Consider the following 25,991-nt stretch of genomic DNA (forward strand, 5'->3'; position numbering starts at 1 on the left):
ATCGGTAGGTACATGTATCTTATCTGAAATCTCTTTTAATCCTAAGTTTTTACATTGTTTTGCACTTCAAATACATTTTTGGCTTTGATAAGCCACGCAGAATGTACCGTATCAATAAAGTGATTCAACCTAAACTACTATACATATAATGTATATATTATATTTTAGGAATATAAAATTGAGCTCCTAGTGTTAAGAATTAAGTAAAACAAGGATTATGACTAATGAGTCGTGCAGAATTTACCGGACAGATGGTAATGCAGCTGACATCGCTGTTTGTACAGGCTGACACGGAGGATTACAATATGAGAGCGTCCCTCAATTTATCAAGACTAATCCTTCTTTTATTTTGAAATCCACTGTCGCCATTTCCTGTTGTGCATTTGTCGATGCTCAGCTTTTGATCCAGTTCATCCTCAGCAGCAGCAGCAGCGCCTGCGTCTACACCGTGGATGCTTCCAACTCAACCAGAAGCAATGTCCGCCAGAACCGGGTGGGCGGGTTTCCTGGCCGCTCTGCTCACTTTCAGCGGCCTTTTGTTACTGCAGCACCACCTTGGCTGCACAGCTGGCAGTATCTGTCCAATATTCTTGATCATGCCACACAATCTGTTCAATCTAATAGGTACGCAGAGGAACCCTGCTGCAAATAAAAGGATTGCTACAAGAGCAGGCTGCAAGACAAAGAAATATCATCGTATCCGTAAGAAAATGGGAGTTTATTATTGATTTGTGTTAATAGACAAATAAACTGTGGCAACTTTTAAACAAATTTTAAAATGTATTTTGTTGTTTGTTTTTTTTTTCAAACATTACACAGATGAACCACGCATATAATATAAATTCAGTAAAAAAAAAAAAGAAATTAACACGTAAATTGTAAAATACAATTTGAAATATTACGGTTTATTAGTTTTCGTCTGAAAGAACAGGCAGGAATGTAAATTTAGTTTGATGTCTGTTTCACATTTCAGTAAAACGTACCTAAAATCAATGGCAAAATAAAAACATATAATAATAATAATAATAATAATAATAATAATAATAATAATAATAATAATAATAATTGGCTGCAGAACTGGGTGCCTGAACAGGAATACAAAAGTTTTTGTTTTTCCATTTTTTCTCTCTTTTAAAAACATGTAAATAAAATGAAATCAAAGCAAACCAGTAGATAACAAAACCTACAGTAACATAAAAATATTTCTACAATTCCACAATGTTGTCTTTTTCTTTTTTTTTTAAGTTTGAATTTCCGTCACTTTCTTAATACAGTAACAAAGAAAACTAGGGCGTGGAGTTTCGTTTCTTACTTTGCCATTTCATTTTATGAACATGGAATTTCCGAAATGATAATATCGTTTTAAAAAAAATTCTAAATCCTGTTGTTTTTGTCAGATGCTCTGACGTAATGACGTTTCTTCCTTGTCAACGTAAGCGTGTTAAGTTTCTACATGGGGACGAGCCGTAGGAAAAAATTGACATGTTTTTAATTTGAGTTTTATTTTAAACCTGAAACAGTGTTCAAATTATTATCTGTAATTCCTTTTACTAAGTATTTTAAATTCTTTAGATTAATCTCAGAGATTAACCTTTCACAATTTCACACCCCGACTTTTTGTTGTGTTTAGTCCGGTAGATTAGGTAGGATAAATCGAGCCAACCCAGGTCCGTTGGAAAGGGGCGTTAGGAATCTGAGCAGGAATGCGTAGTTTCGTGTTTTGAGTAGCGAATAGACAGAAAACATGGAGGACAAGCGGGATATTCAAACGTCCAGACGACACGGCAGCTCCAAATCGGTGTTATCTGCTGGTTCTGCCATGGCCATGGAGATTAAGCGAAAGAAAATGCGTGAAAGCTCTTTCTTCCTACAAAAAGAGGTAAGTTTGAAGAGACAGAGACACGGCTTTCTGATGTATGTCGTCAGGGTGTGAATTATATTAACAAGTGACTCGATGCCCGGAGGGGGTGCAAAGTCCAATAATGCCAGCACAATGGAGCCGACATATGCGGGTTTCATTGCACTATTCTAATAACATTCCCCCTTTCATCAAAAATGTTCAACTTTAAACAATATTGTTCTTTATTTCTCGAACTTTGTTCTTGAAGGAAGCATTGGCTTCCACAAGTGCTCTGCGTTATGTCTATTTTGCCTTCATTTCTCTGTAATACAGTTCGAACTGGTCTGATTTTAGCCTAAATGCATGAAACGACGCCCAGGTCTTCTGAAAGACACCCTGCACATAATAGAGGACGTTAATTTGCTGCGCATACGACAGATTTCCAAGAAGCTACAGGTGCAAATTTCACTTCCTTCATGGAGAATGATGATTTCTGGGTTCATGAAAACAATAGCTGAGTGTTTATATCTTAATCATAATCAATAAGCACCCTGTCATCAAACTAAAACAAAATATAAGTTTTCAATTTTAACAAGAGTCCTCTAGAGTTTTTCTCAGAGATCACCAGTACTCCATTGTTGGTAGACCTAATATTTCATCACTATCTCTACTAATCCCATTTCTAAAGATGCTCATCTTTAGAAACCACCTAATTCTTCCTACATGCGCCAGTTGTACTGTAGATTGAGTTGCTCTTAATTGAGAGATGTTTGCTTTGAGTGCTACTTTTTATTTTTATTTTTGGAAGCACTGAAGAGTTGCTTGATGCCAGATAACCAATATCAAATCCATTTTTTATTAGATGAAGTCTTTTGTAGGTCCAGATTTTATGTTGTCTTAATTTACATTCTCTTACATTTATGTTTTTGCTAATATTATTGCTTCTTTCAGGGGAATTGCTTCAAAGATGTAAATAAACATCAGTTGTCAATATCGGTCAAAAAGTGATTAACGTTAACTGATTCTGATATTGATGCCGAAATATCGTGCATCCCTAAATAAAAGGATTGGGGGGGGGGGAAATGGGTAGCTTTATTTAAAATTGGCTAAAAAAAGATTATTTCTTCAGATTTCTCAAAAAAGTCTAACATTATAAGATTTTTATTGTTTTAACAGTCTAATAATTGTAGCTGAGAGACAAGCAAAGCCATAAATAAAGCTTGTATTATTCTGTTGATGTCATTTCTTGTCAAACTTCGAGAGCTCTTTTTTTCCTACAAAAAGATTAACATGACATATGACCTTTAGTGTATGTGGGTTGTTAAAGTCTTTAACAAAACCTGAGTCATTCGTCGTCAACTTTAATTCATCGTTAGCCACCGTGTCCACGTGTGTTACAACCTCATTGTGCATCTCTTAAATGTAATTCATTCTGTCCATTAAGAGTACAAACATAGAAGAGAAGGTTCAGTTTGAGACGAGAATGCGCGAGGGGGCGTACAAGCTGCTGCTGGCTTGCAGTAAAAGGGAGCAAGTCCTCAACGCTTCCAAGAACCTGCTGACCTGCAACGCCAGGATCAAGGCCTACCTCGCCCAGCTGCAGCGGGAAGAAGGGGAGCGGGACAGGGTGGGAGCAGAAAGAAGGTAAAGAGTTTGGCGAAAGCTACGCCATCACGTAAGAGATGTGTAAGAACATAAGTTGTACGCTCCCGATGCGGATTATTAGGAAATACAGATCTTAACTTTGAGGAAGATGATTAACGCCAAAAATAGATGTGACGTTTTTAGAAAAGAAGGTGTTGATTTACGTGCTGCCTCTGCTTCACAGACTCGCAGAGGGTCGTTCACCATGTCCTGGGACGGTTGCAGTTACTGGTAAGACTATTTTTTTGTAAACATTTGTGGCGTAAAAGAATATTTGTCCAGCCGGATCTTCAATTTTTACCGTTTGTTTTACATTTTCATGTTCGCTGAGAGCTCTTCATAGTAAACTTCCACTTTTGTCCCTTTTTCCTTTATGTAGGCCTGCGTTTTCCTTTGATTTGGAGGGATTCAGACCATTTTAGTAATAGAGGAAGTATGTTCACCCACTGCGTTTAATATCTTTTCATTTTGTCTGTTCTTAGATACTTTCTGTACTAACACATGCTGCACCTCCTCTGTGTTCGGTAGGCTCCCGTCGGGTGGCGGTGTTCTGCCTGATGCAGATTGGCTCTGAGGTGTTTGACACTGAAATGGTCGTGGCGGACAGATCTGTCACTGACATCTGCTTTGAGGGACTCACTGTCTTGTAAATATGTTTTGCATATTTCATTTTCCCATTCATACACTCCGAAAACAAACACTTATTTGATTTTGTTTTAAACAATGTTTATGGAAACTGAATTTCAAAATATTACACAATATTTTTTTTTTCTTTCCAGATACAATTTTTTTTTAAATATTCACTGACATATCATTTGACGGCATTGCTAACCACACTATTTTTAATCATTTTTCAGTGTTTGTTGTGTGCATCTACATACTTTATATATTTTAATTTGACTGAGATTCTTTCTTTGTAGCAAAGATGTAGTTCCCCAGTTTGAACTGAAGGTGGAGCTGTGGAGCTGTTCCATGGAGGAAGAGCTCACTTTACCAAACACACCAAAGAAACTTGCAAAGAAGCTGCGTAACTCCTTTGGAAGGAGCTCTGGAAAGAAGCTCTGCTCCCTGCTGGACACTCCAGATCCTGACACCTTCCTGCTGGACAACCCAATACCTTTGTATGTGTTTGTATTATCTAACAAATCCTGCAGATATATATATATATTTATATATATTGGCTGTTTTGACTCTGCATCTCTGTACAAATCTGAATGCCTTGTATGGGATTTTTCAACAGATCACTCCAAATATCCAAATAAGTCTTAAATAAATAGGTGTGGTAGTCTATATTTAACCTTCAGATATCCATAGACTGTTTTATGGCAATAAATGGGATCAAATGTTTGCCCTTGAATGTTCCTACATTAATCTTGTGTTGATCTGAGGGTGAAAAGTTTACTAAAATTTGTTTATAGAACTTGACTGGTAGGATAAAGTGTTTTTCTTTTAAAAGAAACGGTCAGCACGTTTGAAGAGTGCTCTATATTTGTGCCTGTCCTCAACCAGGGGAGCCAAATACAGCCTGCTGGCCTGCACAACACTCGGTCTGCCTGATGCTGATAGCAGCTTTCAGTCTCACTCCCTCATTGTCTACCAAGGCGGTAAGAAGCAAAGACACACACTTTGTTATTTATGGCCTATGAAGAGTTTACTGTCTCCCGCTCATAAATTGAATAAATGTCACGGTAATGATAGATTATTCATTCATCATTTTAGTAACACTAGCAGAACTGAAAGCTTAATGTACAAGTAAGAACATGTAGTTGAGGTTTTTTCTTTTCTTTCCTTTTGAGTTGTTAAGTTAGTGCTTAGGATTTTTCTTTATCTTGCTTCAATTCAAGTCAGTTAAGTTCAGCTAACTTTATTTACCCCCAAGGGGGAATTTCAAGGCACACGAATATTGCAGATACACTCAAGAGTGATGGCTCCGCAACCAAACACGCCAAGGCCTGAAAAAGTATTAAAACACTTGAAAATTTGGTCATTTTACAGCCGCAGACATTGAGGTGTATTGGAAATTTATTAAACTGACCGACCCAATGCTGTCTTGTGTAGTCGAAATGAAAATGGTGCACGCACGCCACACTTTTCAGATGTGTAAAAAAGTAAACTTATTTAAAACCATATGTCTTTGGATCCTTGTATACTTTTAATGTTAGATAAATCCAGTTCAAACAGTTGCCTCCAAAAGTCACCTGATTAATACAATTTTCTGAGCGTAGTATACAGTAATGTCACTATGAATTGAGATGTTCTGCAAATTCCTCAGAGGTTTGTTAGAGAATACTATCGAGCAAAGTGCATCATGAAGAAGAGTCACATACACCAGAAGCTAACTGAGACCTTTTAATGATGTATAGTAAAATTTCTGTTTGTAACTTCATAAAATCTGAAAAAGTGTTTGAATTCCTGTTATTAAATGAGACGGCATTACAGGAACAGATCATATGACATTGTAGTAATTATAATGAGATCTAATTTGTGTCGTTATTTCTATTCTGTAAGTTTTGACCAACAGTTCTGAACTTTAACATTTTCTTGTGTTTCTTTTTTTTTTTCTTCATCCTCCCAGCCGAGTGGTCATCCTGGCTTCCTCTGTACGGCAACCTGTGCTGCCGCTTAGTGGCGCAGCCGGCCTGCATGACGCAGAGCGCCATGAGCGGCTATCTGAGTCAGAAGGTGCGTTGACGACTTTCACTGTTACGTCACGTAGTAGGAGTGAGTTCTGGCCTGGATTGTGCAATCACTCTGTTTTTGTTGCTCTGTTGATTTCCAGCAAAGTGTGCAGGGGGTGAACCGCTGCTGCAATCTCTACTGTCTGCTGAGCGCCGGCTTTTTGTCCTGTTACTTCACCCCTGAAGAAATCGATGCTAAAGTGCAGCCCACTCTTAATGTGCCAATCAATAATGTGAGAGAGCGGAATATAAAACAGATATATGTATATAAGGAGAGAAGATAAAGAATCAATTTTTTTTTCTTCTCTCTTCAGCTTTTCCCTTAACATTTCTCAACCAAGTAAAATGCCTACATTAATTACTCAGATCCTATTAGCATGTTTGCAGTTTTCCCCCTGAATTAATCTTGGTGTGCAATCCCAGCTTTGTCTTTTACCACCAGAGTAAAAAGCTTACACATACTTCACTTATCAAAGCCATTAATGTCAGATTATATCTAGGGGACGTTGATGCGTTTGCACTGCTCCTTTTTAGGGTGGAATAATTATGCAGCAAACACCTTCAACACATTTTGAAAACGTATTGAGTTTGAAGTTCTTTATGTATTCATACCTCTTTCTGATCACCATATGGTCAAATGGGGGGAGGGGGGTTCAGCCTGCTGTAAGTTATGTGTCGTATCTGCAGGAGACCCGCATTTGTGTGCTGGACAAACAGTCAGGCGATCGCAAATCCAAGAGTTTGTCCATCATCAACCCTTCGCCCGAGGGATCTCAGAGTGTCGTGTTCACAGCAGACACCAGGGAGGAGCTGGAGGAATGGATCGACTGCCTGAACCAACACCTCTACGACCAGAGTGAGTGTGCTCATGTGAGCGGAAAAACTTACGGGCTTGTATTTAAATAACAGGGTGTCTGCGCAGCCTTAAAAAGTCTTAAATTCATCAGAATTGGAAGTTGGCTTTTAGTACGCCAATGACAGGTCTTTAATTTTGTCGTGACGGGACTATTTAATCTGGCATAGTTTTATTTTTCTCGTGGGACTTTTCTGTCAGGTAAATGCTAATAAGCATTGTGTTCTGTGACTCGAGGCAGTTGTGGCTACTGCTGCCTGGCTGCTAGCATTTTTGCACCTATAGTGGGTAAAGCGAGTTGGCTGTACAACGTTCTTATCATCTTATCTGGCTCACTTCTGCTACCTAATCATGCAGTTCATTCTGTGTTAAAACGCTTGGCACTACTACTATGTAAAATATGCGGCTATCTTTTGCACATTTCTGTCTTAAATGTCACTGTTACTGGTCTTAAAAAGTGTTAAATAGTTAAATATTGTGTTGGTGAAACCCTGAATGAAGTTGGTAACATGATTAGATCGTCTGGACAAGAACAAACTGCAGACACTTGAATGAATAGAAACCGTCATGTCTGCCCTTATTTATGGCCAGGCCAGTGGCTCCACTGCTGCGACCGCCTAATGAAAATTGAGGTCGCATCACCACGGAAACCATCGCTTTTCCTCGCCAAGCAGGCCGACTCTGTTTACAACGACCTCAGTGAGTACAATAATTTGAATTAGACGCTGAAGTGAGGTGGTGGGAAGCTGATATTTGGCTGCAGCTTTTAGGGGGGGAGAAAAAAAAAGTATTTCATTTAAGATAATACGTGCCATTACTCCACAAAATGTGTTTTCATTCCAAAGATGGTGCATGCAAATGAAATCCTTTTACATGCAAATGAGAAAAGTGGAATGTGTGCTTCTACATCCTTTGACAGTTATATTGTTTGCACATCAGACACGGAGAGAGAGAGAGAGAGAGAGAGAGAGAGAGAGAAAAAGTGTTGTTTCATCTATAAATTTCCTTTGTTGTTAGTTAACTTAATATTTCCTGCAGGTATAAATTCGCCCAACAAGTTTGAGAGCATCACAGACATAATCCACAGTAAAATCGAAGAGACAGATGGCCGCTTTCTGATTGGGCAAGAGGAGGAGAGGGAGGCCCCTAACTGGTCCTCTCTGTTCGATGGGTCCCACTCGGTGGTGGTGGAGAAGAGTCTTCTGTCCCAGAGCAGAACCTCCACCCCCTGTTCAAGCCCCAGCACTGGCTCCACGCCCCTGGGCAACAAAAAGCGCCGCGCTCCGCCCCCTCCTTCTGACGTGAAGCCCTTCGCTAACCCCACCCGTCCGGACAGACCCCCTCTGCCCCCCTCTCTGCTTCATCGTCCTCTTCCTTTGAACCAGGAGAAGGAGAACACCGGCGCGTGCGCTTCCCGCCCAGCCGTCAGGTCCAAAACAGGCCGGCCTTCGCTGGATGTCAAGTTCTCCGCCATCATCCAGCAGCTCCAGCGGAACAACGCCGGGGGCGTGGTGGCTCCAAGCCGGAAGAACGCCCCACTGGCTGTCCTCGACGTGCAGCCGCAGGGTCCGCCTCAGCCTTCGCTCCAGCAGTTTGACATCCAGAACCACAGTGTCCAGATGCCTGAGGATGCGGCTGATGATGTGTTTGTCAGAGCCTACAGTGGTCCCGGTCCTGGTCCCGGTTCTGGGCCCATTCCCGCACCACGCAGCAAACTGAGGAAGTCGCTCAGAGAGAGGATGAATCTCAAAGCTTTGTGATCTCAACCCTGTTTTTCCCAAAATCTTTTCACTTCCAGCCAGACGTTTTACACACCCTCATCATCAGCATGAATGCCGTATCGAGCGGTTCTTTGACTTAAAATTAATAAAACAGAAATGATTTTCGAGGAAGAATTGGGTGCAAAACTTTGAATTTACTGTACGTTTTCTCTAATTCACACAGGGCCAAAATTACACATGCAGAGTTAAATTATATAGCTGCACCTCCAGTAATATTTGACTAAATATCCTGACATGTTGATAAGAAACCACACAATATCTGTTGTCATTATCACATTTCTGCTGTTCTGAGTGGATATATAATAAGTTTTCTTATCAGAGATCCACAAATTGCTACCTGCTAACCAAGGCCCAGCTTTTCACCACATAATAGTGAAAATGAGTTTAGATGGACTGGAGAAAATCTACAACAAATTCAAACTTGTTCACCTCAACATTGTTTTCAAAATCAACTTTCACCAAGAATGGTTCAAATGAAAAGCTGAGGAGGTGAAGACTCATGCTTGTGAACTGGCAGGTAGAAATGTATTTGTTTAAATTGTGTGTCTGAAGCTCATCACTTGCACAAATAACTGTGATAAAACCACTTTATCTGATTCAAGTAGCATTATTAAAATCAGACATTTTTGTTGCATCTCAGTTAAGACTATTTCGTATGATGTGATTATCTTTTATAAACTAACGGTGAACTAGCTGTGTACCGTTGAAACTATATACCGTATTCACTAGAATTAACAGATAAACCTTTATAAAAATGTTTGATGGAGTAAAAAAAAAAAAAAAAGTAGTCATTAATGTTAGGTATACATCTGAAATTTGTTAAAGAATTCAAATCTACAGATTAAGATGCATAAAGGGGAAAGATGCATTTTTTTTGTTTTTATGGGTGGATTTTTTTAGTTTAACCAGGAAGTGGCTGTCAGGAATTAAAACTTTTTCCCATCGGTGCGTGAATACTGTTGGAACATTACTAGGTGGCGCTAGCATCAAAACCCTTTTGTGAGGAAGTTTTTACCAGAGAAGACGACTAAAATTTGGCAACTTTTGTTTCATGTGGAGTGTTTAAAAATGAGGTCAGAAGAACTAGATTAGATGTCGGAAGCTATTTAAAATGAAGCTACATTTTCAGTGACAAGTCTACGGTTTATTTGTGCTCCTAGAAAGTCGGATGGTTGCGCAAGTCACTTTTTGTTTTTACTTTAAACTGTCAACTTTGCCTAATTTGCAAGATGTTGGTCTTTTAAAGTCTTTTAAAATGCTCAGCAATAAGAAAAGAATACCGTTATGTAAGGAATATGCAGAGATTGCTGCTTGCATTTAATGAGGCTATTTATTCTAAACACTAACATGCAAAGGGTTAAAAAAAATTCACCTCATGACTGTTTTGTTCTAAAAGAAACTGTAAAATTACAATTGACAGTGACTCCTGTTGCGTTATTATATACAGCAGTATATAAGACTACTGTATAGTTCCACTGTAGGAACTACAGTATATTATAGTTCTTACAGTGAAACTAGAACTGCCTGATATTTGTCAGTGGGGTTAAAGCTTTGCAAAAATTGTCAAACAAAACTGATTATTGCTTCTGATTAAACTCCTGAATTCTAACATTAATATAAACACCATCAAATGATCAATCTACTAATACAACACACCGTACAGGTCCTGAGTCATAACATTACCACCTAAATCTCACCGCCATTTAGGTGCTGCACTGATGGATCTACTGCTTTACTTTGTTCTTTCTTGTGGCTAACCCCACATGTGAGACGGCATGCTTCGGTTGAACTAAAATAGAAAGCTTTCCCTCAGGTCTAGAACATGAAAAGTTTCACAAATGCACTTAATTTAAGTTGATCCATCTGGGTGACGGGGGACAAGCCTGTGCCTTTGGAGTTATTGACGTCCTCCACTTACTGTGACAACTTTATGACCACTGCAGCTCGCTTTAAGGAAAGGCAAATTGTAAGCTAGTAATGTGACTTCTCTATCCCCCCTCGAGGTCTTTAATAGAGTAACCTTGTTTTTTAGTGGCTACGTCTAACATAATTTAACATAGCAGCCAATAAATGCTCTGAACATAATTGAATGAATGGGCCTTTTGAGTGGCCTGAATAATGAATGTCCTTGTGCACTTGTTTTGAACATGCCCAGTACTACAAGCCCCTAAATATTCCAGCCACTTAATGGCATTGTGTTGAAGAATGGACGTCGTAATTACATGCGGAGTACAAAACATGGCTGAAACTACCTGAAAACATGAGGCAGAACGGGGGGGAAAGCTATAGAAGCTATTTTCTTTCTCCTGTTATCCTGCAAATTCATTTAAATAATACAGAAAGGTTAAAGCTTTAGGAGGCAAAAGGGAATGCGGTTCATTATTTAGCAATTTGCCAGATGTATCTTATGTTTACTGTGAATCACCTGATGGTTTCTGTACTGTGCATTCTTGAAAAACATTTTATTTTATTTGTCTTTACTTCAGAATCAAACTTTTTGGAACAAAAGAAAAACTGATAGATTTCTGCATTATTTTTTTACAAAATTTGCTGCATGGGCAGCGCGAGTGCTGGAATGCTACTTGTATCAAAAATAGTTGTAGTAAAGGAGTACAGCTAATTGAAAAAGTAGTTTTTAACTATGATGACTGCAATAACAAAAGTGAATATTAGTTTATTCTTGTCTGACTGAAATTTGTCTTTACAAATGTCATTTTTATACTTCTTTTTGTATCAGTAGGTATACGGACACATCAATCTTACATTAGCAGTTTATAGTTTCCATGCGATACAAAATTATATTTAGATCATAGATATCGTTTCTCAGAAAGTGCAATTGTTTCTCACTGTTGTCTTGGAAGCTATAACCTTGTTTGTTTTTTTTTTTTAAATTACTGCTGATCTCCAATAAAACGACCTACATTCCACTCCAATGAGCCTGCCTTTTTTTTCTTTTTAACTGAGCTCTGGAAGTATTACAGAATATTTTTTCATGTTAAAAGTTTACCAGAGGGTGGCAATAAAAGTCAAAGCACAGCTTTTATTGCACCCCAGTACACACGCCATAGAAATGCTACATGCACTGGCGCATTTGCTCAATGCAGCAAATGCTGAAGAGGCTTTTCTGGCCGTGAGCCCAGAAATGGCCTGTTGTGAAGATTAAAGCTGGTGGAATCTCAGACAAATAATGCTGTCACAATAATAAAACGCCATTCACACTGCATTTACTAAGGGGGAAAAAGAAATAGGATAATGTTAACACACTGGTGTTGCATACCAGTTGATACGAGCCTTGCATTTTATAGTGCTTTGTAAAAGAATTTATACGCTTGTACTTTTACACATTCTATTGCTTTATAACCATTTACTCTGTTATTTTATTGGGTTTGTGTGTGTGATGGACCAACAGAAAATAGTGCATAATTGTTGAGTGGAAGCAAAACGGTTGGCTGATAAAAGATTTGGACACCATAATGTTTCGATCCAGCCTAGGATTCCCCAAATGGATAAAGATTTGTGGTTGTTACTTGTCAAAATGTGTGTGTGGGCGTGAGTGTGTGTAAGAAACTGATGAAACGTGTACTGATAGTAAAATATTTTAATTAAATATACAGGAGGTCATATCATACAAAATGTCTTTATTTTTTGTTTTGCTGCCAGCTGGATGATTGGTAAACAGATGGCTATGGTATCAAAAAACAGTTTCAGGATGCACAACATAAAAAAAATGAAAGGACAACAAATAATAATAAAAAAAAAACAAGAAGCATATCCTAAATCTTAATTTGTAGTGTTGTTTGAGCCTAACATAAAACAGTAAAAAAAAGGACACATCTAGTTTGTGTAACCAACTTTTATACTGTTCTTTTTTTCTTTTCTGTTTTTCTTTTTTTTACTATTTACAGATTACAACAGTTTATATGAGGACAACCACGCAGTGCTATCTACAGTGCTATTTACACAGATATTAAGACAAAAAAAAGAGAGAGTTTGCCGTGAGTAGTTCCCTCCGTGTCAATGTTCTGTACAGGAGCCAGCTTACCTACACACAGCAATCTACAGTACTAGAATCAGTAATGAATGTCTGTAAGTGTTCAGCAAAATCGTAAATGTTTACAGCTTTAAAAAAAAAAAAATTCCTCGCTTTAAACAGCAAAAGAAATGTTCTCTGTGTATTTCAGCTTTCCTGGATTGCAATTATAGTGGTTGTAAAAAGCCAGCGCAGGTGTTGTCTTTGCACCTCGGGGCTACGGAGCACGGCAGGAATTCTTTATGGAGTTTGGTACCGTTTTCACCGCGGCTAGAGAACATGCCCTGCAGACGACAGACAGCGAACCTGTCTTCATCAGCTGTTTTCCGAAACTGGCTGTTGTTAAAAGAACAAAGCGACAAAACTAAAATTGATCTACAGTTACACTTTGAAATCCTACCTTTTAAGTCTGTTGTCTCGAAGTGTGCCAAGTTGTTTGATAATGTCTGGATACTGCATTTGGACACGAGAGTGACAGTAAAATTGACATTCCTACCCTGCTACAGGAGATATACCTTAATAAGCGTAGTGCTAACTCTAATCCAAGACTGTGAAAGGCACAGATATTTGCAAAGCAGTAATATCCTAAGTGACAACATTCCTATAAAATCATATATTAAAAGAGTCTGTTTGTCAAGAAAATGAACCGTTTCAAGTCAGGAACGAAAATATGAAATGCAGATTTATTCATTTTTTCCTTCTTCCTTGTGGTGAGCATTCCACAGCAGACGGCTGCTTCATTACGCTGTTCCTGCAGACGCAAAACAAGCCACAACAGTCTACCAGTCACAAAAATGTTCCGAGGTCAAACTACTTTCATCACAGAAGGTGAAAGTCACACGGGCCGAAGACGAAACATCCATGATTTGCAAACAGATGCGAACGCGTCATTGGAAGATGCGCTCAAAAAGCAACACAGACGAACCTGAATTTTGTAAAAGAGCGACTCTACAGTACATCTGTTACACACAGCACCTCTGAATGTGGTCGTGATGAAACTGTTCGTGTTAAGCAGCGCCACAGCGGGTGTTAACATTTATCCCAATCAGTCCACTCCAGCTGGATTTACTGCGGCACAAACAAGGAACAGAGTTCAGCGTGGAGACATGTAAACAGACACAACAACACTGGCTGCCTGGAGATAAATAACACATGATTCAGCTGTTTTATTTTGGTAGCAATTAGGCATGGGGCTGGTTACTGGTTTTAAAAAGTTGTGTCTTCGAAATAGCAAACCGTTTTTGTCTTCCTGCTTCTAAAGTCGAGAATCTTTTCAATGAGATGCTAGAGTGACCAGTTTTCTCTAACTTTTGTGGCCCGGAAAAAAATTGAGAGAGCTCTGAAAACAGCATTTCTACATGTATCACAGTTAATAAAATACAGTAATATGAAAGACTGTAGAGTAGAGAATATGTCAAGGCGTATGAAAGCTGTGACTGAAAATATAGCCAAATTAGGCCGTCTCTTAATTTGTTTCCAGGCCTGTAAATCAACACAGTTCTGTCCCTCCCCCACCTAATGCTGTGCACTACCAGTTAGCTGGTTGACAGAAGGCTGCTACACTTTACCCTCAGTTAAAAGTAAGACAAATTTTGGTGTTTGACAATATTTCACCATTATGAAAAAGACTTAACACTTGCAAAACCACAGCTGCCAAGCTACAAGCTGCATTTCTGTTAAGACACTGATTGCAAACTCTACCAGAGCAGTTAGCCTGACTAATTAATCAGTATTATGCACTGTAAGCTCTTAAAAACTTTGTGTTTCTTATGTATTTTCATTAATTTGGTATTAAAATCAAAATGATAAATGAATATTTCAGGTATCTAATGCTAGTCAAATAATGCTTTTTAACACTCATGGGGCACGATGTGCTAAAGTGTGCAGAGGGAGAACAGCTCACCGGACTCTAGGCTTGAATGAGCTTTGTCGCTCATTTCTGAATAGAAACGGTTTTAAAGGGATCTCTGGGTATTTAATCCAGTAGTGTCAGCCACCAATCAGACACTGTCGTTGTGGGATGTTGTTGGATGGACATGACCAGAACAAGTTTGAAGGCGCTAATGTGTGTTGCCCTAGCTTGATTATAACTGTCACAATGAACTTAAAATTCTTTGCAGCAGTTGGAAAAGTACAATGCTTTTCTGTTTTAAATGAAATAAGTTAGATAATGGTACAGATGTTTGCTTTATTTGTATGTGAATACTGTGAAACTGTGGTACTGTTACTCAAACTAACCGTCCTCTAAGGATCTCATACCGACCCATGCCTCTTTGCAAAAACATACATACTGAGGTTAAGAGTTTGTATTTCATTGTCATGTTACTTTTAGTGTTTTTAGGCAACTACGTTTAGCCCTCAGACACAGTAAACAAATGGCTTTTCTCTACTTCCCTCAACTTCTCACGTTCCAGAGCAACAAACCTGACTCGTGGGTCACTGAAAGCAACAAGCTGATTTGTGAGCATAATACACACGAGCATTGTGCAAATAGGGTTACAAAAGCAAGTAAGAGGTGACAAAAAATAAAGAGCAGTGCAAGATATATAAACGAAGGCATACACAGTTAGAAAAAAAAAGTAATTTGCAGTCCGAGTGATGGATTTAGCAGTTTGTCATCGGCAAAACGTCTGATCTTAGTTTTGCCTCGACTCAAGCCACGATGTGAATGAAAATAAGCCGACACAGTTTCAACAATGTGAAGAAAAGAAAGCGTGTTTTCTCTCCCTCAAAGTCTGGTGCTGGGGTGTACCGACGACAGCTGAGGTGGGGGGAGGGTCGAGAGAGGGTAGAGGTGGTGCAACAGCTCTCCGTACAGTGCCGCCCCGCCCGGGTACCTGTAGAGGTGGTGGGGGCTGGGGGTGGAGGCTAGCAGCTGCCTGTGGAGCATCATGGAGTGGATGGTGAAGGGGGGCATTAGCGGGGACACGGCCGACTGGCTTTTCAGGTACTGCAGGCCCGGGTGCTGCTGGAGCCCATCCTGGGCACCTGGTGACACTAGCGTGCCGTGTGGATAAATGCCAGCATAGAGGGGCGCGGTGTGGGGCGGGGGGTAGGCGGTCATAGAATGGCCCTCGGGGAGATGATTGTTGAGGTGAATGGCGTGGGCTGGCTCAGCAGGTTTCAGCTCCTCAGGGTCGCTGCGTCGGACTGTGCTGGCCGGGTGAATAGGGGTCACCACTCGCACCTTCCTCTCCGGGGCGTCTTCGCTGTCCGCCTCGGCCAGGCTCCGCTTACTGGGCCGAATGGGACTGTTGAGGGACAGTTCGGTTTTGGGGCTGGGAAACGACTGAGAAGTATCTGGTGAGCTTTGTTTGGGGGTAGAGATTGTCATAGGCGAGACTCTGCACGCCTTAGGATGGGAATCCAAACCGTGATGCATGATGGGATAGGAGAGACTACAGAAAGAGGGCTTGGAAAAGGAGGAAACCCTTTGAGATAGAGGTTTAGAAATAGAAAAGTCTCTGGGCTCGTCTTCAGCCTCTCCGTTCTCTCCTTGCGTCTGAGTCCTGTCACCGTAGTGAGATCTGTACACCAACCCTTCCTGCTCCAGACCGGCACAGACAAAGCTTTGGCCGCCCTCGCGCTCCCTGCTGTAGTGCTCTCTCCGCTCTCCGCCAGGAAAGCCAGCCATTCTCTCTTGGCTCAGGCAGCTCTCAGTCTGTCTGTACAAGCTGTGAAGGTGAGGGGATGAGTAGCAGTCCCCCGTATAGCTCCTGCACTGGGTGACTGGACCTTGGAGGATTTTCTCCCCGGCGGTCTCCGCACAGTCCTGGGTTTGGGTTCTGGTAAGGTACGGTTGCCAGGGCACGCTCGCCTGCGGCTGAATATGATGGCCCGTCCGGCTGTAAGAGTCCGACAGCTCCGCCGCAGCGATCCTCTCCGATTGCCCTCCGCCAGTGTGTTGGTGAGCCTTGCTGCTTTGTGCGTGCTGGATCACCGACGGCCTGAATATGGGCGAGACCTCAGGGATGTTGTCGGACGCACCCTGGTACCTTTGTCCCAGAAACTCTTCTTCACTCTTTCTTTTCTCCTTCTCTCGATCACCTCGATGGAGAGAGGACACAGCTGCGGGAGGTGGAGACTGAAGAGAGGAAAAGGAGAAGGGGTTGGACTCGCACACCTGGGACAGGAGCTTCTTTTTAGCCAACGGAGACATGACCCCCTGGTTGGCTTTGCAGTAGATGGCTGTCTGGGTCGACTCCTTCTTAATCGCCCCGTAGTCGTCCTTTTCCGAGTAAGAATCTGTGCTCAAATCTATACACTGTCCATCCACCTGCTTGCACATAGGCAACACTTTCCCCACTCTCCCGCCATGATTCTCAATGCAGTCTTTGACCTTGGAGAAGTGCTCAGGCAGAGCCACATGTCCAGCAGCTTTAGTCTGATCCCAGCGGGGAAGCAGGTAAGAGGTTTTTGGAATGAAATGCCCTTCAGTTTGCTGTTCGCCTGCGAGCTTCGCTTGGAGCGCCTCGCTGATCTGCCTCCATTCTGGTTGGGCGGAAGGCCCCGTGTGGAGGGAGAAACCACCGTGGGGCGGTCTGCAGTCTGATTCTTTGAGGCAGAGCGAGGACGGCTGCTCCACGGCCAACGACTCCTCCTTCTTCAGGGTGACATGCAACTCTTCCTCCTCTATTACAATCGGTTCGTCTTGAAGAGCGGCGTCGATTTTTATGGCTGTTGAGATCTCATGGTCGTCTTCTTTCACCTTTGACTCCTGCATGTGAGAAAGGACAGATTAACACTGCGATATATTATCGCCCTTAATGATCTATCAACTAAAGCAAAAACATTCACGGGAAGGAAGGAGGACAGAAAACTCAATATAAAACAATCACTTCTTTCCAATTTCTGAATATAGACATGATTGAAAGTCCAATCATGCCTATGCAATAGTTTACACTTTAATTTATTGATCTAGAATGTTTTATCTTTGACTTTATTAAAAAATGGCTACATTTTTACCTGTTTTGAGCCAAATGAGCTTTACATTTAGGTTGAACTGTACCTGTCATTCTTAAACTGGCTGTAAAATACCAAATAAACTCTTTTTATTTGACTATTTTTGGAAATCTTACGAAGATAAAGGTACCCCAGTTCACAAACTGTGCTTTGAAGAATCTGTATTTAGTGTAGGACGATCCATAATTTAATGACCAAGTCCAAGATTTTTACATTTAGAAAAATAGGCAATACATGTTAGTGAAGAAGCTACAAAAACAGCAAAGTGGGTTCTATACCAGACTCCAAAAAGCAGATGTTCAGAGAAAACCTTTTACCCAAATTCTATTTAAAAACATCAGCAGCAATATTTGACACTAAAAGATTCAAAATATATTGGAAAAAATGTGGGGGGGGGGAATTTTGTAATGAAGAGTGTTAAGGAACCCTGACACTGACCTGTGTTAGTTCTTGTTTCACCTCTCCTCTATCCTTCTTACTGCCCAGCTTCGGATGGTTGGGGCCTTTCAGTTTCTTGGCCCCTACTACTTTCACTTTGACGCTGGCTCCAGACGCCTTTTCTTGGCTGCCCTCCTGCTTCCTGGGTTTGGCCAACGGAAGGGGCTTGTCCTGTTCGCCTTTGAGGTGCCTCTCGTAAGGAAGGAGGAGCCTGAAAAAGAAAAAAGCAGGAGATATGATAGAAATGTGTCGTCCCACATTTATAGTTGGCGCATTATTATGTGCTCACATGACCAAGTGTTGATAACGCTGGTTTAAATGTAACAGCTAAGCAAACGCGGTGCAGTGCAAAGCATGCACTTTGCACCCTTCCACATTTCTATGGTCGTACGACCATAGGCTTTAATGTATTTTATTATGACTTTATGTGATACACGAACACAAAACAGTGCACAAGTGAAGCGGAAGGAAAATGCTACATATTTCTTTCTCTCCATTCACTCTGATACACCTAAACATAATCCATTTGGGTCACTTAATGTGCCATTGGTAGAGACATACCCTCAAAAACCTGAAGCCTAATTGTAGGATAATGTGTTTTCACAAAATGTGGATTTGAGGCACACGATGCAAACAGATGCCCTTTTCGGATTTTCATTTGTCCAAAAACAAAGAAAAAAAAAACCCAATGCATTTTCTTCTTTACACCTAGCAACTCTGAACTACATATCGGTTATGTAAACAGCTTTGCAAAGCACTGTTCCTATCTGCTGCTGCTAAAATATAGATTTTCAAAGCGCACAATCCCCGCCCTCCCCAAGCACGCAGGCACGCGCACGCACAAACACACACACACGCATGCACACCACACCGCACCAAAACAGCTGCAAGCTTGTGGTGCAATATATAGCTTGTTTTAAACCCTCCTTGTTTTAATACCTGGAAAGCATTAACAGTTCTATTGTAATTAAGCTGGGCTATGGGGAAATCCAGACTGGAGCCAGTATATGTGTGTGTGTGTATGCGTGTGTTTCTGTGTGTATGTGAGAGAGAGAGAGAAAGACAGAAAGAGAAGGAGAGAGAATGTGAATAATGAGTTATCCCCTGCTGAGAAAGATCACATTTGGTATTACTTTAACCTCGAAGGAACAGAATGTGAGTGTGGGTGTGTAAAGTTACTGCGGCTGGAAATGAGAAAAGAAGAAAATATCTGCCAGAATTGAAATCAAATGTTTAAAGAAAGCTCGCAGCACTTAATATCTCCTTCAGCATGCGAAAATGATTAGAGACAGAAGCCCTTAAATTAGCTACAGCGATGAAAATATTTTCAGATGGAAGCAATATGCCGGGGTACTTAAGAAACACAAAGGCTTCATATGCTCACGTTTAATCAAATTCATGCTAAATGACAAAGAGCATTATGCAAAGTAAACATTTAACATAATCTAAATGTTGTTATTCCTCTTTTAGATACACCCTAAGTCAAATTTAAATATGTCATGTTGTAACAAATGGGGACATTAGGATCTGGATAACATAACACCCATGTGTAAAACACTGACATGAAAAAGCAGCAAGGGAAACTTTTAGACTTTTATTGCTCCGGGAACAAAATGGAAGCTGGCACCGAACCAGAAATAAGAAACACTGCGGAAGAACAAACTGAGACTTGAAGAGCTACAACGCCATAAAACATCAGTAAGTTGCTATGAAAATCTTTCAAAATCCTCTCTCACGTTTTACAGAATAATCCATGAAAGTCAGACAGGAACAGAACTTTTTCAGTCTCGAGAAAAGACATAAGCCCTTGTCGTGTAACAACAACAGACAGTTGCACTATTCCTTTTAAGGGACATGGCAGTAAAACAAACAATGAATCAAGAACTGCTTCGCCTCCTCTTCAAATGAGGAAGAAGGAAAAAAAAGAGCCTCAGAGACTTCAAGAGGCTCTGTGGGATTTTTTTTGGTTTTTTTTTTTTTTTTTTTTCTTCCTCTGAACAAAAGTGCTGGCAGGGAAAGCGGCGAAACTACATTTCATACAGCTGGTCTGGCACCAGGCCCCAGGCCAAGAAAGGAAATGTACTATTAAATGTGACTTATTGGAGAGACAGAGAGCAAAAAGGTTGTGGAAGAGAAGAGAGGAGGAAAACAGAGAAAAGGGAAACGGGGAGTAAAGGGAGGATAGCGGGTGGATGAAGGCATGTTAATGAGCAACAAAGATTACTGTGACGAAATCCTGGAAAACAGAGAGAAAAAAAACAACATCTAGTCTTTTTTTAAACTTACAAGCAGAGAAATTATTCTCACGCTTTCTGGAATTAAGATACTAAAGCACAGAAAATAAACTACGATAAAGTTGTTGTTTTTTATTTTTGGAAAAGTTCATATTGATGACAAGGCAAAACTACCAATCTAGCTTGGATCCAGTCAGAGAAATAAAGGAACTGAATGTATAACTGGGTCCATTGTTAGCAATCTGCATTATCTGTGGGAAAGAGATGGCTGCCTTGGCCTGGGTCAACGTTAAGGAATGTCAGTAAGGACGCTTTGTGAGTGGTGGGTGGGAGGAGAAGTGGTATTTTGCTGCCCCAGATAATGTAAGAACTGATCCTGGGGAAATTACCATGGCCTTTTAATAATTTCTAATGGAAAATCTATGTTAAACTTAGGCATGAACCAGTCAGTTCATAAAATTGCTCTTAGTCTTGTCTTTACCAACAAAAGTCTCAAAAGTCATTTCACTATACCATAAGCAACTAAGCATTAATCAACCATCCATATAGACACAAGTTTCAACACAAAACAGGCAATGTGTATAATAGCAAAGAAAAACATGTAATCTTTGTAATGATACTCTACTGCATCAATATACTTCATTATATTATAGCATAATATTATTTTGTATTATTTTCTTAAAAGTAAAACTGAACAACTTTCTGTGGTTTCTGTAGAAAAGATTGTTCCAAAGATTTGGCCCATAAACAGAAATACAACATTTCAATTGTTTAATTTAAATTTTTTTTTTGTTATTTCTGATCCTCTGAAATAATAAATGCTCTCTCTTTTAATAAAGATTTTTTTCTCAAATATGCTGATAATATACTGTTATGTATTTTGAACATAACTTGCACAATATAATAGTCCACCAGGTTGTGAAATGTTATTAAATTTCATTAATAAAGAATAAAATAAAATAGAAAAACAATCAAGGAAGTGCGACACTTAATCATTAGTAACCTAAACTCATATATATGTGTGTGTGTGTGTGTGAGAAAATGTGTGTCTGTGAATGGATTTATTAATCCAGTACATATTTAATAATCTATTTATTTAATTAATTGCCCCCTGCTCCATCTTTCTGCTTTTATTTGACAAAAGGAAGCAACAGAAAACAAAGTAACACGAACCATTAAGCCTTAATTCAGCCCTCAGTGTGACAGATTGGAGTACTTTCAAGCCTTCCACATATAACCAAGTCATGATTGTGCAACATAAGTGCTTGTGATACAAGACCACTGTGAGTAGCAATTTCCTCCAAGGCAGAGCTTGGCAGCCAGTGAACAAGCAGAGAGAGCCAGGTGCAGTTAATGATTCGAGCCACTTGGGGGCGTTCTGCACCCTGATGGATTCCAGGAAAGAATTCATCAGAGCGGGAGGGGCAACTATTTTTATGAGGTCAATAAATGCTTAACTTTGCCTCCTGCCAATTTATTACCTGGTTGTTTTTTAAGCAGCTTCTTTTCTTTCTCTCCCCATGTTAATCACAAGCAAATAAAATATGCAGCAACAAGCTTAAAATAAAGTAAGATTTATTTTAACCTTAGCTTATGCAATGAAGCTAAAAAGAAGTTGTTGTTTCTTTTTAATATGTAATGCATCCAGACAAGCACTAACGTCCAGACAATAACTAACTGTGTAATTCATTAAAGCACAACCCTCAGCAAAGGAGATCAGCGTCATTGACAATAATGAATTACAAACACACCCACATGGCACCTCCCCTCTGTATAAAAAGACAACTTGGCAAAAACAAGGTGACTTTACCAGCAATGTGCTGCTCTCATCTGAGTTTTGTGTTACAGGAACAAGCTGTGCACTAAAACCCAAGAAAAACCCAAGTCACCAAATAAATGGAAAACGCCTGCGGGCTGTTCCATTTCAACAGTTTCCCCCTCCCATCCAAGCTGAAATTAATTTTAGTCGGTGTTGTGTTAAGATCACAAGAGCTACTTCATGCATTAAAAAAAAAAAAAGAATAGAAAAGGGGGTAAAGAAACTATTTAAAGAGATGCTGGACGAGATCCCGGGGCTGTAAGAAAGACTCGGAGGAGAGAAAATAACTTACGTTTTTACGAGTCTGCGAGGACGCAAGGGTTTTTAGAAAAAGTCACATTCTGGTTAAACATGAAAGTAAAAAAAAAAGAAAGAAAACAAACTGTTTCAGAGAAAGAGCAGAGGGATAAACAGACATTGTTTCTGCTCCCTCTGCTCTGGATTCATGCCTAGGAGCTCCTCTTTTGTCTCAGAGCCAAACCACTCGAGGTGACCCTCATTCATGCAGTTAAAACAGGAGGGCAGCCCAGGAATGTATGAAAACTTAAGTCCTTTGTCAAGTCTGAAAATACCAGATTTAAAATGACCTCTACTGTTCCCCTGGGGTTTGCTCTCATTAGCTGCGGCTGCGGCAGTATGCAGTAAATGTTCGCCCTGGCAGGTGTGAGCCCCGAGCACCAACTGTGTAAAATAAATGTCCACTGTTCTGCATAAAGGAGCACTTTCCGTAATTCAACTATTAAAGCCCAATAATGTACAGAACCTGTCTCCTTTTGCTCTTTAAAGTGGACTTGAGCGTTATCTGGAATGCTGTAAATTTAACTTGCGGCACTGAACTAGTTTTTTTAATCTCAGCGGACTTCCCATGCAGATTGCCAGTGGTATAATTTGTCATTTCTCATTGCCACCAGGGACCAAAAAAATCAAAACAGACTATTAGATTTAATTCCACTGAAAGCTCATTGAAGCATTTTTCATGAAAAAACATCCACGTCTCAGGGGCTAAAATAGGTTTTCTGTTACTTTGAGCAACTCCACACATTTCTTACGCGAGTTGCCTGCACAAATACTTAAGTTTGCCGAGGATTATGGTGGATATTTCTACAGTGATCGAGCTTCAGATATGGAACCTGAAAAACCGTAGACTGGGTGGACGGATGGATGAAATCTGGAAATAGAAACACTTCTAAACATCTGGAAAATACTTCAATGAAATTCCACAGTTCCACAGTTTCCATACTAAACAATAAGTAGCCCTTTTGTTGCATTCCCGCCCAAAGCTGAGGTCCGGGTTCGCATCCAGTGAAAAGTCACAGAGATACAAAGAACTTGGCCAGGCGTTTGATCCAGACATGTTGAGACATTGTTTTTTGGTGTTAAGGAATGCCGACAGCCACACAATAACCTTCTTCTGTTCTCAACCTTTCCCTCACCTTCCGTTTTTGCACGACTTTTACTCTTTGTTATTGACACGCTTTTGCTTGTTTAATAAAAATCCATCGCTGTTGCGGCTTGCCTTCTCCTGCTTGTAATGCAGAGGACATGAAAGCGACACTCTCACAACACTGCAATCCAACTATCGCCCTCTGCTTTTACCAGAATAATTGAAATCTGCATTGGAGCTGCTGCATAAAAAAAAAGAAAAAAAAGAAAAGGCGAGCCAAAGTGTAATGGAGCATATTTGATGTATCTGCAATACAGTGAGGGCAATGCAGAGGGACGCTAAGGAGAACAGAAAAAAACTACAGTGTCTTTCTGCTACAAATGTTCTAGGACTGACTCAAGGTTCCCTAACAATGTATTTTTATATGTGGAGAGCAGCTTTAGTGAATGCGGAGGAACATCGATAGCAAGAGGAATGAATAAAGGCTGAATCAATAAAACATCTAGTCGACTAAAATTGGAACAAGCGTGCATCTGTCTCGAAAAGAAACACATATCTGCATGATCTGAGGCGGGGAATATTTCACAAGCTGCGGTCCCGTACGTACAGTACATCTGGCGAGTGTCTCATGCTTTTAAGACAAAATGAGTTAATCCTAAAAACCCCTCTCATCTGCTCACTCTGCTGTTGCTCAAAACCTCTGAGTTTTTAAATAGCAAATTATTCTAAATTGCTTCTCAGTTTCCATGGATACCCCCCTCACCACCGCCGCCGCCTCCATCCCCACCCTGATGCCAACCCCGTTGTGCAATTACATTAGAGTGCCAAGGCATGGTGAGGTATTAAAAATCCGCAACTGGCAGAAAGGAACAGAGATATTGGAATGTGATGTTTCTGTAACAAGAGATCACGTAGGAAACCAGGAAGATTAAATATGTAGGAGCTTTTAAAAGGCGCTGACCTGTATAATGAAAGAAACAGCATGAAGTGCAAGGCAGCGAGTGGGGAGAGAGAGAGAGAGAGAGGGAGAGAGCGAGGGGGGGAGGCACTGAGAAAATGGCACAGCACAGAAGCAAAAGGCAGTCTATTTCAAGGTTATTGATGCCATCTTTTTCATGACCTCATTTTTAATTCAGAGCGCCGGGCCCTGACAGCTAATCTCGGGAAACAGTTTAAATAAATATCATTAAAGCTTCCCCGTAGCTGCAGTAGCAGACCTTGGCTTGGACATTTCTACATTGATTTTTTTTTCTTTCTTCTTTTTTTCTCCCTCCCTCCTGTGTACTAATGAACGGCACACTGCGACTAAACAACGGTAACTTTGAAAATGACAATTAACTGAGGTTATCGCCTGCTCAATTCCAGCGATGCAACTCAATTTCTACTGGTGATTACTGGCTGGTCCTGGACGGCATAAATATAGTGATTATGCCCTTGGCTCCATCTTTCACAATAACATCTCCTAGGAAACCATTTCATGTGATTTTACCATTAGGGTTGTAAAGGGATAATGTGTGTAATTTTAAATGGGAGCTGAATGCTTGTGGATATTCGCAGTCTTTAACCCAAATAATACCAAGTCAGCCAAGAATATCCACTTAATTGAAGGCAATTACGTCCTAAAATATTGTTTCTCTTTCCTCTCCTAGTAGCTAGAGAATTTTATTTCCTGCTCAACCCTGTGCTGAACTGCTAACAAGTCAAAGATGGTGCTCTAAAGTGGCACTAACAATTCACACAGGCTCATCAGAACATGACATAAACAACATAAAAACATGGATCCTTCCTGCCATGTATCAGTGATTTAGGCTGGTGCTGATATCATGGTGTGTGTGTAGGGGGGGGGAACTTTCAGAATATCCCTACTATAAGGCAAGATAAGTAGACAAATGTTTAAAGTTGTTCACCTTTAGGTTCTCTATTTAATTTCTTAAGAACATTGTGCAAAGCGTCTGCTTGTGCATGGTAGGCTTTATAGCAACTTTCGGTTAGCATGTTCTTTTGTCCTTATGAGCTAAAGTTAGCACACAATTTGTAGCCTCAGATTCAGTTACTTATTAAGCTGATTTAATGTACAGCTCTATTAGGAGCATTGACTCAACTAGTAGGCTGACATCAATGTTTTGGTTCATGTTTTTCCACCAAAAAGAGTTCACGGGTCTCTTTTCAGTGGACCCAGGAGAGCATTTTCAGATGAATGCTAATGGCATTTGCTTTTTGTTTGAAAATTTTGTTTCAAAATGTCTAAAGAAGAACAAAAAAGTATATTTACTAAAGATACCTTATTGCTGTTTTTTTTTTGCCTCTAGGAGCCATAACAACCAATAG

General features: G+C 40.3%; 2 protein-coding genes across 3 annotated transcripts in view; one reads left to right on the forward strand and one right to left on the reverse strand.

The window, feature by feature from the left end:
- Window positions 1–1,680: 1,680 nt before the first annotated feature.
- rtkn2 (rhotekin 2) lies at window positions 1,681–11,729 on the forward strand. 2 transcript variants are annotated; one of them, XM_028007890.1, is made up of 13 exons: window positions 1,681–1,879; window positions 2,195–2,296; window positions 3,285–3,484; window positions 3,669–3,715; window positions 3,864–3,917; window positions 4,013–4,130; window positions 4,405–4,605; window positions 4,994–5,088; window positions 6,060–6,166; window positions 6,264–6,395; window positions 6,850–7,018; window positions 7,607–7,714; window positions 8,054–11,729. In XM_028007890.1, exons 1-13 carry the CDS (start codon window positions 1,745–1,747, stop codon window positions 8,773–8,775), a joined length of 2,190 nt encoding a protein of 729 aa, XP_027863691.1. In that variant the 5' UTR covers window positions 1,681–1,744; the 3' UTR covers window positions 8,776–11,729. The 2 variants fall into 2 exon arrangements, with proteins under 2 accessions (XP_027863691.1, XP_027863690.1); XM_028007889.1 differs by lacking the exon at window positions 2,195–2,296.
- A 650-nt stretch (window positions 11,730–12,379) lies between these two features.
- The window catches only part of arid5b (AT-rich interaction domain 5B), a 106,287-nt gene continuing 92,675 nt past the window's right edge, over window positions 12,380–25,991 (reverse strand). The window contains exons 9-10 of the mRNA XM_028006646.1: window positions 18,227–18,437; window positions 12,380–17,543 (exon numbers count right to left, since the gene is read on the reverse strand). Coding sequence (XP_027862447.1) covers window positions 15,555–17,543; window positions 18,227–18,437 — 2,200 coding nt within the window. The 3' untranslated portion in view covers window positions 12,380–15,554. The remainder of the gene's footprint in view (window positions 17,544–18,226; window positions 18,438–25,991) is intronic.

This window comes from Xiphophorus couchianus, chromosome 22, assembly GCF_001444195.1.
Source record: "Xiphophorus couchianus chromosome 22, X_couchianus-1.0, whole genome shotgun sequence".
NCBI lineage: Eukaryota > Metazoa > Chordata > Actinopteri > Cyprinodontiformes > Poeciliidae > Xiphophorus > Xiphophorus couchianus.

Coding starts and splice junctions, on each gene's coding strand:
- rtkn2 (XM_028007890.1), top strand. CDS start 1,745: ATGGAGGACAAGCGGGATATTCAAACGTCCAGACGACACGGCAGCTCC. Junction 6,396..6,849: donor TTAATGTGCCAATCAATAAT/GTGAGAGAGCGG, acceptor TCGTATCTGCAG/GAGACCCGCATTTGTGTGCT. Junction 7,715..8,053: donor CTCTGTTTACAACGACCTCA/GTGAGTACAATA, acceptor TATTTCCTGCAG/GTATAAATTCGCCCAACAAG.